Source organism: Ostrea edulis, chromosome 7, assembly GCF_947568905.1.
Source record: "Ostrea edulis chromosome 7, xbOstEdul1.1, whole genome shotgun sequence".
Taxonomy (NCBI): Eukaryota; Metazoa; Mollusca; class Bivalvia; order Ostreida; family Ostreidae; genus Ostrea; species Ostrea edulis.
In genome coordinates, this window is record NC_079170.1 from 68,193,395 (window position 1) to 68,212,258 (window position 18,864).

Here is an 18,864-nt window from a genome sequence, read left to right on the forward strand (position 1 = left end):
AAAGTATATAATAAAATACTGAATGTACCTCCATCACAGAAGAGCTGATATCTCTGAAATTGTATATTATCATATACAAAACTGATAATATAACTGGCATAATCTCTGTTTATCATGACAATATCTTGAATATTATAGATTATAAAAGTACTTTCAATATGATATAGAATTATTTTTATGCATACTAAAATGGCTTCCCAGCATGCATCTGGGTCATTGTACTAATGGAATGTTGTGCTAATGTTTTGAAGGCATCTTGAGCAAGCAAAGCGGTAAATAGTTTGATGTTTTAGTGAGGTGAACTAATGTGTCTGCTCTGTCAACCTCTAGAGAATGTTTTCCCTGCTTCAGTTCAGAGTCCTTAGAGATTTGAATATTGCCAAATTGAATGTTTTGTTCACAGCTTTAGATGAAAGCAATAGGTGTTTTATCTCAGTCATCTTGAATCAAAAATATGTAATTTAAAAAAATAATAATAAAAAATCGAACACTAATGGATAACTTAAATTTGTTTGTTTTCTTTGTAATTTGAGGTTTTTAAACAAAAGAATTTACAAACTAATTATATTCATACTGTTAGAAAAGTAAATCACATAAAATAGTAAGATATTACTGAACAACAATCGAGTTTCGATCATCGCCCATTTTTTATGTGTGTTTTTACTTTCTTACCTCCCCCCTTCTTTCCAGAATCTCTTTCTACCTTACTCCTTTGGGAGCCTCTCTTACCTTTTCCCCTCGGGGAGCCTGCTGTCTTACCATTGTCCCTCGGGAAGCCTCCTGTCTTACCATTGTCCCTCGGGGAGTCTCTCTTACCTTTTCCCCTCAGGGAGCCTCTCTTACCTTTCCCCTTGGGGAGCCTCGCTTACCTTTCCCCTCAGGGAGCCTCCCGGTTGAAATCTTATTGATGTTGTTTACCTTGCATGTCCACAGAGAAAGACAGTCAGGGAGAAGGTTGTATTCCTGATTCACATCTAGGCTTTGTCTTCTCTACACGTGTAGTGTTGTGTGCAGGTGTGGCTGTGAAAGTTTGTGTAAATGTGAACAAACAAAAAAAAGAATGCCTGGGCAGCTTTAACTTCTCTCAGCGATAGATATCAAAGAAATTGTAATGAGATTTGAATTGAGTTGAAGCTATGCTCATTGTTTTAATGAATGAGATTACATGTATATTGATGAAAATAAAATTTTATGAGATGAAATTCAAGGACAAGATAGAGATCTCAAACTCTCACAGCCACATGATTTGCTTTCACCACCCTTTCCCCTCAGTAACACATTTTATCTCTTACTGTTGGTCAACAAGTAACTTAAGTATTGTAATATCTGCTTCATGTAGCTGTAGAGTCTGAATAGATTAGCATTTTCTTCATGTAGCTGTACAGTCTGAATAGATTAGGATTTTTGTTTAGAGTTATTCATTGTTTAAATCTAGATAATCTGCATAGTCTTTTTCTTTTCTTCCTAATCTTCTTATTTCAGGGGATTTTACTCAAATATGTAAATTCATATTTACCTCAAATTGTAAAGTTAAAAAATAAGTTTGGAAAGGAGATTGAAATAGAATAGACGTTTACCTTTTAGTGGTGCATATTGTAGATTTCATTAAAAAATCCATGCTCACCTTTCATTTGTGTGTTTTACACTGAATTTTGTGAAAAATAAGATTTATATTGTCTCCAAAGTAATGATTTACAGTCACCTTAGCTTACTTTCTCACTATTAAAGTTGTTTTTTTTTAATAACAAATGCATTCCATTCATTTAACTTTGAAAGTTTTTGAATTTGTAAATGATTGAACAAATCTTTAATTTCTATATGTAAAGAACCAGTACATATGTAATTCTGTAAATTTAAAACTGTATGTAAATTTTTTGTTTTTAAATTTCCGCAGCATACTTTCAAATTGTCAAATAAAGAAAAAAATTCTCATAGCTAATTATAGAAACATTAAAAAACCCAGAAAGTATACCTAAATCTAGATGTCTTACTACGATTTCCGAGGTTTATATGTTTCCGATATTTTCTAGCCTTTCTTGCTGATCTTGGGATAGACGATGAATGTGACAGCGGCCCAGAAATCTCAGATGTTTCAGACCCGCCTCTCCCTGCCACTCAACCACCAAAAATCACCGGCCCAGATAACGAGGAAAGCGAGTGGGATTCCACCCAGGTCACCATCACCCCCAGACCGGGGATACTAAAAAACTGGGCACAGGTCAGTTATATCACCCCCAGACCGGGGATACTCAAAAACTGGACACAGGTCAGTTATATCACCCTCAGACCGGGGATACTCAAAAACTGGACACAGGTCAGTTATATCACCCCCAGACTGGGGATACTCAAAAACTGGACACAGGTAAGTTATATCACCACCAGACCGGGGATACTCAAAAACTGGACACAGGTCAGTTATATCACCCCTGGGCCGGGGATACTCAAAAACTGGACACAGGTCAGTTATATCACCCCTGGGCCGGGGATACTCAAAAACTGGACATACACTTGTAGGTCAGAGTTTTATGGAGAGGACCTCTAAGATTTTCTGTGTCTGTTTCATGGAATTGTGTATGTTTATTCTGGTACAGTTGTCATGGAGACAGTTTGTTGATCCCGGTCCAAGAAATGATGACTGTGGATTTATCGGGTCACACTGCTCTAAATTTATTTTTGGGATTTCAAGTAACAGGCCTATTTTAGATTAATTTTATTTTTGTGCATTAAATATTTGAATTAAACTTATGTTGTTGCTGAAAAATATGATGTTATTAAATCTTTTTAAGGATAGGGGAGAGTGTTGATATTTCGGACGGGTGTGATATTTCGGACAGTCAAGAAAACAGCATTATATCTTATTGCGTTACAATAGTTATTTGTTCTAAATTTAAACTGATTTCCGAACTTGATATATTTACAAATTGGAATACACCTAATACTATGCGCATGTGTTACCCAGCTCTGATTGGTTGATTGAAATACATGACCTTCACCTGCTTTGCAGTTCAAGACCCTGGCATCCATTTTGTTTGATTGGTAAAATCAAGTCCTGTTGAGACCAAGTTTTCTGGCAAAAGTTACCGATATAATTAAGTATGGTTCCACGTAAAAATCAGGCAAAATCGCATTTTCGTGATAAGTCCATGTAGAAAGAAAGTATGGCAGTTTTATGGATCATTTTTATTGAAAATGGATGTGTTCTATTTTTAGTAACACAGCACTGTGAAGGTGCATCGACATACAAAAAAAAAAATAATATCACCGAATGAGTTCCTATAAAGAATGTTACAATATACATAAGTATCGACTCAATGCCCGGCGGTCGACTTATCACCCTCTGCCTGATTTTTACGTGGAACCATACTTAAAGAATTATAAACAAAATAAAAAATACTACCAAAAATGAAAAAATCATCTAATGTGCAAAAACGAAAGCATAAAATGCCATTGAACCACGAAATAAACGGCAACAACCAAATTTCCTAACTGTCCAAAGTTATAACACCATGTGTCCGAAATAACAACACCACCGTCCAAAGTTACAACCTTCTCTCTAAATGTGTTAAAGTGTTGATATGTGGCATACATGGCAGGAAAAAATCCGAAGAAACCCGGGAGCACAATTTAGAATGTTCGTTGAATCAACCGATATACAGTATGCCTAGGTTCAGTGTTAGATGATGAGCATATCCGAAATACATCATATACTGTCCGAAATATCAACACTCTCCCCTAATTATTTTTGCAAATTTATGTCTTCACTGATTCTGTCGTCCATAATGATTTAACCCAACAAAACAAAGTGTTATGTAGTGTTACTTATGGATTCCTAGACAATAAGGAATGAAATTCTTCTTGAATTACAGGCAAGTCAAGAGGAGGTGGAAAAGAACGCTAAGAAGACTATCACACCCAGATCTGATGTAAGTCAATACATAGAAATATTGTGTGAAACTCTCCATATAGTCAATACGTAGAAATATTGTGCGAAACTCTCCATATAGTCAATACATAGAAATATTGTATGAAACTCTCCATATAGTCAATACATAGAAATATTGTGTGAAACTCTCCATATAGTCAATACATAGAAATATTGTGTGAAACTCTCCATATAGTCAATACATAGAAATAATGTATGACACTCACCATATAGTCAATACATAAAAATATTGTGTGAAACTCTCCATATAGTCAATACATAGAAATATTGTGTGAAACTCTCCATATAGTCAATACATAGAAATAATATATGACACTCACCATATAGTCAATACATAAAAATATTGTGTGAAATTCTCCATATAGTCAATACATAGAAATATTGTGTAAAACTCCCCATATAGTCAATACATAGAAATATTGTGTGAAACTCTCCATATAGTCAATACATAGAAATAATGTATGACACTCACCATATAGTCAATACATAAAAATATTGTGTGAAACTCTCCATATAGTCAATACATAGAAATATTGTGTAAAACTCTCCATATAGTCAATACATAGAAATATAGTGTGAAACTCTCCATATAGTCAATACATAGAAATAATGTATGACACTCACCATATAGTCAATACATAAAAATATTGTGTGAAACTCTCCATTTAGTCAATACATAGAAATATTGTTTGACACTCACCATACAGTCAATGCATAGAAATATTGTATGAAACTCTCCGTATAGTCAATACATACAAATATTGTGTGAAACTCACCCAGATCTGATGTAAGTCAATACATAGAAACATTGTGTGAAACTCTCCATATAGTCAATACATAAAAATATTGTGTGAAACTCTCCATATAGTCAATACATAGAAATAATGTATGACACTCACCATATAGTCAATACATAAAAATATTGTGTGAAACTCTCCATATAGTCAATACATAGAAATATTGTGTAAAACTCTCCATATAGTCAATACATAGAAATATAGTGTGAAACTCTCCATATAGTCAATACATAGAAATAATGTATGACACTCACCATATAGTCAATACATAAAAATATTGTGTGAAACTCTCCATTTAGTCAATACATAGAAATATTGTGTGAAACTCTCCATATAGTCAATACATAGAAATATTGTGTGAAACTCTCCATATAGTCAGTACATAGAAATATTGTATGAAACTCTCCATATAGTCAATACATAGAAATATTGTGTGAAACTCTCCATATAGTCAATACATAAAAATATTGTGTGAAACTCTCCATATAGTCAATACATAGAAATATTGTGTGAAACTCTCCATATAGTCAGTACATAGAAATATTGTTAGAAACTCACCCAGATGTGATGGAAATCAATAAATATATATTATTACTACAGTAACTTGATCCAAAGAGTTGGATCACGCCGAGTTGACAGGCGTGGATCATCAGATCACACGAGACGCTTTGTATCTCGTGTGATCTGATGAACCACGCCTGCCGCGTCTCGTGTGATCTGATGATCCGCTCTGTCAACTCAACGTGATCTGACTCTTTGGATCAAGTTACTAAGTGGCCCTGTATTTGATATCGAGCATCTGTTTCATATCAGGTCACTAAGTGGCCCAGTATTTAATATCGGGCATCTTTTTTGTATCATGTCACTAAGTGGCCCTGTATTTAATATCGGGCATCTTTTTTGTATCATGTCACTAAGTGGCCCAGTATTTGATATTGGGCATCTGTTTCATATCTGGTCACTAAGTGGCCCTGCATGTATTTGATATTGGGCATTTGTTTCGTATCATGTCACTAAGTGGCCCTGTATTTGATATTGGGCATCTGTTTCACATCAGATCACTAAGTGGCCCTGTATTTGATATTGGGCATCTGTTTCATATCGGATCACTAAATGGCCCTGTATTTGATATCGGGCATCAGTTTCAATTGCAAAATGTCTTAAACTTTTCCCTGCAATCCCTATTTCAAAGAATTTTATTTGTTGTTCCTGTTTATTTCAGGGGTCGGAGTGGGACAGTGATCTGGAAGCTGATTTGGATCCGGACCGAGTGAGTAGTGGGATACTTATAGTATATATATGACAACAGGCCCCCCCCCCCCCGGCGTGTGTAGATCCAGACCAAGCTTTTTTTACATTAACCAAATTAAATGACACACACACACCCAGTGTAGATCTGGACCTGATGATTGTGGGATATTTACAGTCACTTTCATACATTAACCAAATTAATTGAAACAACCCCCCCCCCCCCCCCCCCCCCCCGCCGCCGCCGCCATGGTGGCCAAGAGGTTAGAGCGTTCGCCCCGCATGCGAAAGGCCCGGGGTTCGAATTCCGGCCGCGACACACCTAAGTCGTTAAAACAGGTAGTGACAGTTCCATCGCGAAACGCTCGGGATCTGGTGTGAATGTCACGGGTCCTCGGAGATGACCTTAAAAACGGATGACCCGTGTCACAGTAGATGTGGCACGCTAACTAAAGAACCCTCACTGCTCAATGGCCATAAGTGCCGAGCATAGGCCTAAATTTGAAGCCCTTCACCGGTCTTGGTAATTGGTAACGTCTCCATATGAGTGAAAAATTCTCGAGTGAGACGTTAATCAAGATACCCCCCCCCCCCCCCCCCCCCCCCCCCCCCCGTACCGTGTATATAGTGGGGGATTTATAGTCTGACTCGCTTTTATACATTAATCAAATTAAATCCCCGCCCTTCTCAGTGTAGATCTGGACCATGCGAGTATAGTGGGATGTTTCCAATTTTATAAGATTGTTTATAATAACCTAATCACATTAAATAATTACCTTTGTTTTCTCCTCCCCCTCCTGATGTGTTTAGGATGGACAAATTAAACATAGTATAAAAAAGATACGAGTTTCACAGAATATTAGATTATACTTATACATAATTCAGCTCTATAGGCATGTAATAAAATTTTATGAAATTCACCAGAATTTTAAATTTACTAAAAGTTGTCCTTATGGCATGCAATAGAAAGTTTAACAAAATTTTATAGAACATCAGATTTAACTAATTGTAGTTCTAAAGGCATGTAATGAAAACTTTAACAGAATTTTCTAGAACATTAGATTTTACTAACGCATTGTAGTTCTAAACTAAAAGGCATGCAATGAAAAATTTAATGGCATTTTCTAGAACATTTGATGTATTGTTCTAAATGCAATGTGGTAGGAAGTTTTGGATATTTGTTACATGTGCTAAATGTGTCAGTGTTTTGTTTTGTTACATAAATGTTTTACATCGTTCACGGTTGACTGGGAATTCATGGCTGACTTGGAATTCACAGGACATTGGCGTGGATAATCGTGTGAAAGCAAGGTACGAGGTGACCCATTTCTCGGACAATGACGATGGTCTGTCCGACTCAGAGGAAAGCGAGGTCGTGCCGAAACCGAAGCGAATGGAAATTCACGGGGACGGTAGTCTGAAGGAAGTGAAGAGGGACGGAAGTCTGCGGGGGATCGGGGACTCTCCCATAGCACTGGATTACACCCCTAGTGACGATTTTGAAATGAACGTGTCCCCTCTGGAGCCTTTCCAGGAAGAAACGAACAATGATGTGATGAATTTCACCATCGAGGACGAGTCGCCCCGGGTAGATGTCATGGACCCAGAGGAGATTCCTGTCCAAATCGAGACAGAGGAAATTCCTGTCCAAATTGAGACAGAGGAAATTCCAGTTCAAATCGAGACAGGGGAAATTCCTGTCCAAATCGAAGAAGTTCCAAACCAGAGGGAACCATCGGGTCCTGATAAGGATGAGGAAGTGAGCGATGACCCAGAAACTGACCTTGAGGTTGCCCAGGTGTTGGGTTCAAGGTCGGTGGATAAAGACAAGGCAACGATGAAACTCCAGCCCCAGGACTCGCCGCAGCAAGTGGCTTCTGACGAAGAGGTTGAGAATTTTAACTTGGTCGTGTTGAAGCACATATCTGCACAAAGACAGGTCTTGATCACTTTATTTCTGTGTGATTTGGTAACACCTATATACAGTGTTTTCTGTTCATGACACTTTTGAGACACATTTATTCACGTCTGCAGTGATAAGTTTGACTATAATCTTGTGTGGTGGACCGTAGTGTGGTTTGTTAGTTTGGTGTGGTGTAATGTGGTGTGGTCTATTAATATAGAATGGTTGCTGTGGTGTACTGATCTTAGAAAATTGTTTTTCTCACCATGATTGTGTTGTGTTTGAAAATGTGTTTTGTTTTTTAATTCCATATATAAAATAGAAATACAGTAATGCATTGTCTGTACGGTAATTTTAGCAATTTGATATATCTGGAAGTTTTTCTAGAGATGAAAATTTTAAATATCAAAAGGCATTTTATTTTTAGTGGATTTTCATCCAACATAATGATGATTGATGTGGAGAGGAATTTTGGCAAATTTCCTTCACCCATCAGAAACTACAGAAATATAGGGTTATTTTGGTGCGCATGAAATTTTTCCTATTTGCCAATGGTAAAAGTGCCCAAATTTTGTTTTATTTACGTAATACACTTGTTTAATACACCAAAAATAAAGCGTTAAGATTTCAGACTACAATTTTGAGAAAAATTCGCTATATATTTCCAGTGCCAAAATTACCCAATATATGGTATTTCAATTGCACCAAATGCATCCATTTTCCCCCAATGAACATTATCATAATAACAAAAGAATGTACAGCTGTATAGTAAGCATTGTTGCTTTAATAGTTTTGCATTTTCTTTGTGTTTTGAAATCTTAAAGATGTATTACAGAAATGCTCTTATTTTTGTTTTATGTAACAAAGCTTTTTCTTCAGTGAATATAAATGAAATGTATACTTCAATTGGCTAATTGTTTAATTTGGTTTATTTATAGACAACTAGCCACTGGGATTCTACAGAGGATGGGGTGACCCCAAGAGTCCAAAATATGACCTACTTTACTGAGCAGGTGTGTAATGTGTTATATTTTGAAGTCATTGAGGTTTTCATCATATTCATTTTCAATAGTATGATTAAAATGTGCTAAAAATTTGATCAGAAATCCAAGCAAGAAGAGATGAAAGTCATGGAAGACGTGGAGGATGACATAAATGATGATCAACTTCCTGTGCAGACAGATATCCAGAAGATGGAGCCACCTATCCCCACTGTAGAGGAAAAGGAAGTGAAGCCAGTCCTGGGTAATCAAGCTTCTAGTGCCCCACAGAGACAGGAAAAACCAACAGCAGAAGAGGAAGATGAAGATTCAGAATGGGACTCAGAGGTATGTGTAGGAACTGTGAGTAACAGTGTTCTCTGTAATGAGCTAGTAGAAACTGTGGGTAACAGTGTTCTCTGTATGTGTAGGAACTGTGGGTATCTGTGTTCTCTGTATGTGTAGGAACTGTGGGTAACAGTGTTCTCTGTATGTGTAGGAACTGTGGGTAACTGTGTTCTCTGTATGTGTAGGAACTGTGGGTATCTGTGTTCTCTGTAATGAGCGTGTAGGAACTGTGGGTAACAGTATTCTCTGTCTGTCTAGGAACTGTGTGTATCTGTGTTCTCTGTATGCAGAGGAACTGTGGGTAACAGTGTTCTCTGTATGTGTAGGAACTGTGGGTATCTATGTTCTCTGTATGTCTAGGAACTGTGGGTAACAGTGTTCTCTGTATGTGTAGGACTTGTGAGTATCCTTGTTCTCTGTAATGTATGCGTAGGAACTGTTGGTAATAGTGTTCTCTGTATGTGTAGGAACTGTGGGTATCCATGTTCTCTGTATGTATAGGAACTGTGGGTAACAGTGTCCTCTGTATGTATTGGAACTGTATGGAGCGCCAAATTAACATAAACTCAAATAATTGAAGATATCTTCAATTATTTGAAGATATCATCAATTCATTTGATGCGCGCAACAATTTAATTAAAGATCTCTTCAAATAATTAATGATATCTTCAATTCTGAATTATTGCGCGCATTAAATGAATTGATGATAGCATTAATTCTTCTGCTGAATTGATGCGCGCTTTAATTGAATTAATGATCTTTTCAAATGAATTAATGATATCAACAATTGAATTGATGCGCGCTACAATTCAATTGAAGAGAGCAATAATTGATATAATGCGCACATTAAATCAAATGATGAGAGCAATGATTGAATTGATGCGCGCATTAATTCATTTGATGAGAGCAATAATGGATTTAATGCGCGCATTAATTCAATTATTGCTCTCTTCAATTGAATTAATGATATCTTTAATTCATTTGAAGAGAGCAATAATTCTTTTAGAGAGAGCAACTAAATAATTAAAGATATCTTCAATTCAACATATTCACAATTGAATTAATGATATCTTTAATTGAATTGTTGCTCTCTTTAAAAGAATTGATGCGCGCATTAATTCCTTATACAAAAGCATTGTAAATAATTAAAGATATCTTCAATTGAATTAAAGAGATCATCAAATTATTTATACCGAGCTCTACATGTAAATCAATTATTGCGAGCAATATTTCTACGAAATTAATGCTCTCATCAATTGAATTGAAGAGAGCAATAATTGAATTAATGCACGCATCAAATCTATTATTGCTCTCATTAATTCAATTGATGCTCTCATCAATTGAATTGAAGAGAGCAATAATTGAATTAATGCGCGCATTAAATCAATTATTGCTCTCATTAATTCAATTGATGCGCGCATTAATTCAATTGATGAGAGCAATAGTTGAATTGAAGCGCGCATTAATTCATTTGATGAGAGCAATAATTGATTTAATGCGCGCATTAATTCAATTAAAGAGAGCAATAAATGAATTGATGATATCTTCAAATAATTGAAGATATCTTTAATTATTTGAGTTTATGTTAATTTGGCGCTCCATAGAACTGTGGGTATCCTTGTTCTATCTGTGTTCTCTGTATGTGTAGGAACTGTGGGTAACAGTGTTCTCTGTATGTGTAGGAACTGTGGGTAACAGTGTTCTCTGTATGTGTAGGAACTGTGGGTATCCGTGTTCTCTATATGTGTAGAAACTGTGGGTAACCGTGTTCTTCGATTAATCGGTATATATCAGACTTTACTGATTAGCAAATATTGAATTTTGCATTCATGAAAATTTGTTAAAGCTTGTCAAAATTTTCTGGGACTCAAATCGTGAGTCTTTCTTTCCATTTCTCGAAATAGAATTAAGTTGAAACTTGGACTTTAAAAGTCAGTAAATTTTCATAAATCCAAAAGTCAGAATATGCTAATCAGTAAAGTCTAAGATTTTACTCAAACCCTGCACAAATAAAAGAAAACTCAAACTCAAGTTAACTTTGAGATTTTTTTGAGAAATCCAAGCCAAAACTCTTCTTGACAAGATCCTACCAAGAACTCTAGGATATAGAGAGAACTTAGTAGTGGCATTGATAAAGATGTGTCAATTTCTGTAATGAAGACACAGTTACGTACTTTATTGTTAGGGAAGGATGTATTTGTGATTTCATTTATTGAAACTAACATAGAGGTTTAACAATTTTATTTTTGTTTGGATTGACGATTGTTTTTTTGTTTTGGATTGACAATTTCATTTTTTGAAAATCCTCTTCTCTGTCTGACTGTATATATGTAGCTACCGATTCTAATTGTTATCGAAGCTTATGAAGTATATTAGAAGTATACAAGATGCTTCATGTCCAGTCGTGGAGTAAATTCACGATTGAACTTCATTGGTCAAGGTCATCCATACTGCACTAGGCCTTGGTTACGTTTCTTGGTTATGTTTCTTTGTCACATTTCTTAGTTACATTTCTTGATTATGTTTGTGGTCATTTCATGTCCCACAAACACGTTATACAGATCAGCGGTGATGATATGATGCCCTCAGAATCAGCCCCTCCTGTCTATGGTGTACCTCCACCACCACAAACCATGGAGAGTTCCCAAAGGGGAGACCACTCTGTGTCTGAAGAAATAGAGGAGGAGTCTGTCAGCGAATGGGAGATTGAAAGACAGCAGGAAAAGGTATGCTCTTCCTAACTACAAAGCTATCAGCAGCATTTGGATAAGAAATGCACTGCAATTTAAAGATATTCATTTTGCTGCATATTTTGCAATCTTTCATCTCAGAAGCTGAAAGCTGAGCAGGAGAAATTTAAGCAACAGAATTCAGAGGAGGAAGATCAGAAAAAGAGATGGGAGGAAGAACAGCGACAAACCATGGAGGAGGAACACAGGTTAGAGGAAATCCAAAGAGAGGCCGAGTTGGCACGACAGGAGATGTGGGAGGAGGAGGAGAGGCAAAGTCAAGAGAGGCTGAGGAGAGAGGCTGAGGATGAACAGATGGTAGGGGCATTATTAATGTGGATATGAGCTATAACTCTACTGGTAGTTTATATACAACAGGTCCCGTGGGGGATCAGGGTTAGAATAGGTCCTCAGTACCCCTAGCTTGTCGTAAGAGGCGACTAAATGGGGCGGTCCTTCGGATGAGACCGCAAAAACCGAGGTCCCGTGTCACAGCAGGTGTGGCACGATAAAGATCCCTTCCATGCTCAATGGTCATAAGTGCCGAGCATAGGCCTAAATTTTACAGCCCTTCACCGGTAATGGTGACGTCTCCATATGAATGAAATATTCTCAAGAGGGACGTTAAACAATATTTAATCAATCAATCAAACAATCAATCAATCTTATATACAACAGCAGTCCATTTGCTCTTGTCTTTTTGTTGTTGTTGTTTTTCTTCTTCAGAACTTCATACGAAAACAAAACCTGGCAAAGTAACAGGAATTTCCATCAATAAATACCTGTAGGGATGTATGCATTTAATTCTATTGCAGAGAGAGAGGGACTTGGAGATGGAATTTGGTATTCAGGAAGGTGACATAATGGAGGAACAGCCCCTGTCCCCTAAATCTCTGTCCTCCCTGGACTCCTCATCAGGGTCTCAGAAGAGGGTAAGGATCGTAATTATCTCCCTTACAATCCACGTTTTATGATCCAACAAGCAACCAATGACCTGCTTTGCTAGTTCAAAATATTCTCCTGCTCAATCATTTGAGAATTTTGCGACGTCTGTTGTCATAGAGTCAAATCAAACCACAGATTGTATCTAGAGAGGAATGTGAACCGTATATACCCACGTATAAGTTGGCTAGTTTACCGTATATACCCACGTATAAGTCGGCTAGTTTACCGTATATACCCACGTATAAGTCTGCTAGTTTACCGTATATACCCACGTATAAGTCGGCTAGTTTACCGTATATACCCACGTATAAGTCGGCTAGTTTACCGTATATACCCACGTATAATTCGACTAATTTACCTACCGTATATACCCACATATAACTGAGCTAGTTTACCGTGTATACCCACATATAACTCGGCTAGTTTACCGTATATACCCACATATAACTTGGCTATTTTACGTACCGTATATACCCACGTATAAGTCGACTAGTTTACCTACCGTATATACCCACGTATAACTCTACTAGTTTACCATATATACCCACGTTTAAGTCGGCTTGCATATTAAGTTAATAATTCTTTCTGAAGAAATTTTTAAGAATCTAACATTAGCCTACAGTGGAGCCTCGTTAATCCGGACACTTTGGTTCCCAGCAAAATCGTCCGGATAAATGAAGCGTCCGGATAATTGAATCGCATATTTTCTAGCTTTGCATAAGTAGCCAATATGTGCCTACTTTATTGATGCATAGTGAATTAAACACATTCTATCATTGGATTTAACCATTTGCATTAGTAAATAAATTATGATGATGTTAACATTTACATGTATTTCAAAGCACTAAAATTTAATGTACGTGTTCAGTGTATTTGCCTGTGCTCACATTGTACATACATATGATCCTTACAAATAAATATACAAAACTGTGTACTGTATGCGCTAAAACAAATAATGAAGCACTTTATGTAACTACAAGTAATTAAATCATTAGTAACTAACATAATCATTTACACTTCAAACATTTCATCACACTTTTACTTCTTAAAGAGGCCGGTAATTTCCATCTGTCACGATTCACGGGTTCGGCGGTCTGTTAAAACAATCTTCATCGTCCAAAGTTGATATAAGAATTTCGTGATTATCATGTCAGTTGACAACATTCTTTAACCAAAATTCAATCTGCCAGAGTTTATATTTCTTATTTTATAATTATCCAAGACAATATCAGGAGAACAAAATCATTTAAGCTCGTAATATCAAGACCTACTACTGTAACTGCTTTGATCTAGTCACGCGCACCTATTATTTTCATGATGCGATAATAACGGAACAAAACTCGGGTGAAACTAACATTACAGGTACATACAGAATTTAATTGTCATTTTCCTTAAAATGGTAATTTTCTCACTTCTACGCAGAGTTAAAAAATTCGAAAGCAATAAAGCTCTACAACATCGTAACAAGAATCAATTGTACACAGGTACATTCTACATGCGTGACATTCTAAACGTTAAAAACTTATACTATATATACATGTGCATGAACATACATGTATATTTCACGCCAATCAACAGTATAAAATCCAGAATCTAAAAGTATAATCTACACTCTTTAGATTTGAATAAGCCGATATCAATTTACGAATCAGTACAACTGATACGTGTAGCAGTTAAAAAATTATCATTACGGCATGATGTTTAATTTATTAATACTATTTTATTGATCAAGACTATAAAATAATATGCTGCAGATATCCAAATTATTTACAAAATTCAACACTACACGCAATAAAGATCCTATGTGCAAAAATTGGCAATACAATGTCTCGATCGTCACCTGCTATCTAACAGACTTATCATCACACACCACCGAATTGGAGGGAGGTGTTGACAGGTTACAGGTAATCGCTTCAATTAGACAGTTTGGCTTGTTTTCTTTTAATTTACACCTTGCTAAAATTGTCCGACACAGACCTTCCCTAACAAAATTACTGTCCGGATTAACGGTACAATTTTCAATGCATTATAACGTTTTGTAGTAAAAAGTGACCGTCCGAATCCGGAACGCGAATTTCCGGATTAATGATGCTAAATAATGTATAAAAATTCCGTTCCCTAGAAAAATCGTCCGGAAGGTAAAGCGTCCGGATTAATGGCGTCCGGATTACCGAGGCTCCTCTGTACTTATAAGTCGGTCTGATTATTTTTTATCAGATTGTCCGTCAACTTAATGCCTATTTTCTAACAAGAGTTGTGTTTCTTTGTTGTATATATTTTCCGAACATTGATCTCGATCTTTATTAAAGATAACCTCATGTTAAATACACTGAATAAGTAAGAAAATAGTTTCTTAAAGGTTATATGTATTTCCAGTTTTCGTCTTTTCGGCATGTTGATAAGAATCATAATTTCACCACACAGAACCTGGATATTTAAAAGAAAAATTTAACTATGAGTTGCTCAAGCAAATCCAGCGAAGTGACGCACTCCTATTGGAACAATTGTTAGAGCGATGGTACACTCCTTGAGACAAATCTGTTTTCCGACAGTTTCCAACTGTGACTTTGACCTTGGAATTTGACCTACTTTTTTTTTAAACCAACTCTATTGAATATCTCGTGAACTATTTAAGGTAGGGTTTTCATATTTGTATATAGATTTTTTTATGGCAAGACCTTTGATTTGATACCATGCTGTTTGACCTTGTGACCGTGACTTTGGAGTTTGATCTGCTTTAAGGAAACCTAGTCTATTCATTATCTCATAAGTTAGAGTTTTCATATTTTGTACATAGATATTTTATGGCCAGACCTTTCATTTATTTCAACAATCATTCTCATTGATTTGTTTCTGATTTAATCAACATTAAAGCTTTAAAATACGATCAAGTGTCGCAAGTTGTGTGACAAGAAAACAGTTCTGGCAGTTTCTGTGCTGTATGCAGATGCATGTTTAAGTCAGACATAGACTTCGGAGTCAAAATCTTGTTCTGAAAACACTGACTTATGTGTGAGTATATACGGTATTCATTTTAAACAAGCAAAGCACTTACTGTTAAATAAATTTTCAATAAGTTGTTACCGATTTCTTTAGAATGGTGTCGGTTGTTACTTGTCACATTTATCTGTCAAACAGAGAGAGATGAAAAAAGCCAACTTTCTTCTTGTGGAAGATTTTATGAAATCGGAGGTATGATTTCAACAGCCATATCTTCACTTTTCTTTGTTCCATATAACCAGTTTGTAGTCAGTATTATCTGGAGGTAGAGCTGTAGAGGATTTAAAGTAGTCTCCTGAATTAGACTTATATGTCTGCTCCTAATCCTATACCCGATGTAATTAGTAGTGTATCATCTAGCGTATCCTATATATAATTACATGAATATATATTATTATTATTACATGTACATATCCGATGTATATCATTATATTGAAATATATTGCATGAATATTCATAACAAGACCCTGTGATTATCTGAATATTTATAAGAAGTCTCTGTGATTATCTGAATATTTATAGGAAGGCTCTGTGATTATCTGAATATTCATAAAAAGGCCCTGTGATTAGTGATTGATGGAAGCACCCCTGGGAAGCAAGCTAAAGCATTTTGAATGAAAAAAAAAACCAACACATAAAATCCACTTCATGCAGGCTCGTAAATGATAGTGACTGTAACCTGAGACTAGTAGTACATGATAGTGACTGTAACCTGAGACTATAGCTAGTACATGATACTGTAACCTGAGACTATAGCTAGTACATGATAGTGACTGTAACCTGAGACTAGTAGTACATGATAGTGACTGTAACCTGAGACTATAGCTAGTACATGATACTGTAACCTGAGACTAGTAGTACATGATAGTGACTGTAACCTGAGACTAGTAGTACATGATAGTGACTGTAACCTGAGACTAGTAGTACATGATAGTGACTGTAACCTGAGACTAGTAGTACATGATAGTGACTGTAACCTGAGACTAGTAGTACATGATAGTGACTGTAACCTGAGACTATAGCTAGTACATGATAGTGACTGTAACCTGAGACTATAGCTAGTACATGATAGTGACTGTAACCTGAGACTATAGCTAGTACATGATAGTGACTGTAACCTGAGACTAATAGTACATGATAGTGACTGTAACCTGAGACTAGTAGTACATGATAGTGACTGTAACCTGAGACTATAGCTAGTACATGATAGTGACTGTAACCTGAGACTAGTAGTACATGATAGTGACTGTAACCTGAGACTATAGCTAGTACATGATAGTGACTGTAACCTGAGACTATAGCTAGTACATGATAGTGACTGTAACCTGAGACTAGCTAGTACATGATAGTGACTGTAACCTGAGACTATAGCTAGTACATGATAGTGACTGTAACCTGAGACTATAGCTAGTACATGATAGTGACTGTAACCTGAGACTATAGCTAGTACATGATAGTGACTGTAACCTGAGACTAGTAGTACATGATAGTGACTGTAACCTGAGACTATAGCTAGTACATGATAGTGACTGTAACCTGAGACTATAGCTAGTACATGATAGTGACTGTAACCTGAGACTAGTAGTACATGATAGTGACTGTAACCTGAGACTATAGCTAGTACATGATAGTGACTGTAACCTGAGACTATAGCTAGTACATGATAGTGACTGTAACCTGAGACTAGTAGTACATGATAGTGACTGTAACCTGAGACTAGTAGTACATGATAGTGACTGTAACCTGAGACTATAGCTAGTACATGATAGTGACTGTAACCTGAGACTATAGCTAGTAGATGATAGTGACTGTAACCTGAGACTATAGCTAGTACATGATAGTGACTGTAACCTGAGACTAATAGTACATGATAGTGACTGTAACCTGAGACTATAGCTAGTACATGATAGTGACTGTAACCTGAGACTAGCTAGTACATGATAGTGACTGTAACCTGAGACTATAGCTAGTACATGATAGTGACTGTAACCTGAGACTATAGCTAGTACATGATAGTGACTGTAACCTGAGACTATAGCTAGTACATGATAGTGACTGTAACCTGAGACTATAGCTAGTACATGATAGTGACTGTAACCTGAGACTAGTAGTACATGATAGTGACTGTAACCTGAGACTAGTAGTACATGATAGTGACTGTAACCTGAGACTATAGCTAGTACATGATAGTGACTGTAACCTGAGACTATAGCTAGTAGATGATAGTGACTGTAACCTGAGACTATAGCTAGTACATGATAGTGACTGTAACCTGAGACTAGTAGTACATGATAGTGACTGTAACCTGAGACTAGTAGTACATGATAGTGACTGTAACCTGAGACTATAGCTAGTACATGATAGTGACTGTAACCTGAGACTAGTAGTACATGATAGTGACTGTAACCTGAGACTAGCTAGTACATGTATTTGAGATTGTTCTTGTTTACTCCTCTCTAAGAACTTTTTATTTCAAAATTGGAAACCTATAGATACTGTTTTATCACTGAGCCTTCTATTGATGACATTTATATGACTTGTAACTTTGATTGTAAGTTTATAAGGCACTCTCTCGGTATATTATAATGGTAAAGGTGAATTTGTAACACATATTGAAGACAATGGTCCCGTTTTGTATATATAAATCCTTTATTTTCACATCCTTGCTTATATATATATAACCTTCAAAAGGAATGTGAACTGGGAAAGTGATGCATGGTGAAAAGTGATGCATCTTTTTATTGTGTGATGGCGTTATTCTTAGATTGATGACAATATATTAAGTACTGAAGTGTTTTCGAAAATTTGTTGGGGGTGGGGTGGGGGGGGGGGGGGATTGTTCGTCCATTTCTCTTTCCACCTCTGAAATTGAAAATCAAAGCACAATTTGGTCTTTCTGTCTGTGTCTGTGTGTCTGTCTTTAACCTTTAACCTTGAATGGGACATAACTAATTTATGCTAGGTACATGTA

The 18,864-nt window shown here is 36.3% G+C and overlaps 1 protein-coding gene across 14 annotated transcripts in view; it reads left to right on the plus strand.

Moving 5' to 3' along the window:
- Positions 1 to 18,864, plus strand: part of LOC125677925 (ankyrin repeat domain-containing protein 26-like) — a 101,396-nt gene that overhangs the window by 20,974 nt on the left and 61,558 nt on the right. For 6 of the 14 annotated variants that reach the window (XM_056145168.1, XM_056145169.1, XM_056145170.1 and 3 more), the window contains 12 exons: positions 252 to 272; positions 934 to 954; positions 2,031 to 2,218; positions 3,867 to 3,923; positions 5,963 to 6,010; positions 7,268 to 7,876; positions 8,830 to 8,904; positions 8,995 to 9,219; positions 11,781 to 11,945; positions 12,051 to 12,266; positions 12,764 to 12,880; positions 16,032 to 16,085. In XM_056145168.1, coding sequence (XP_056001143.1) covers positions 252 to 272; positions 934 to 954; positions 2,031 to 2,218; positions 3,867 to 3,923; positions 5,963 to 6,010; positions 7,268 to 7,876; positions 8,830 to 8,904; positions 8,995 to 9,219; positions 11,781 to 11,945; positions 12,051 to 12,266; positions 12,764 to 12,880; positions 16,032 to 16,085 — 1,796 coding nt within the window. The remainder of the gene's footprint in view (positions 1 to 251; positions 273 to 933; positions 955 to 2,030; positions 2,219 to 3,866; positions 3,924 to 5,962; positions 6,011 to 7,267; positions 7,877 to 8,829; positions 8,905 to 8,994; positions 9,220 to 11,780; positions 11,946 to 12,050; positions 12,267 to 12,763; positions 12,881 to 16,031; positions 16,086 to 18,864) is intronic. The other 8 variants (XM_056145174.1, XM_056145181.1, XM_056145172.1 and 5 more) reach the window with 7 other exon arrangements.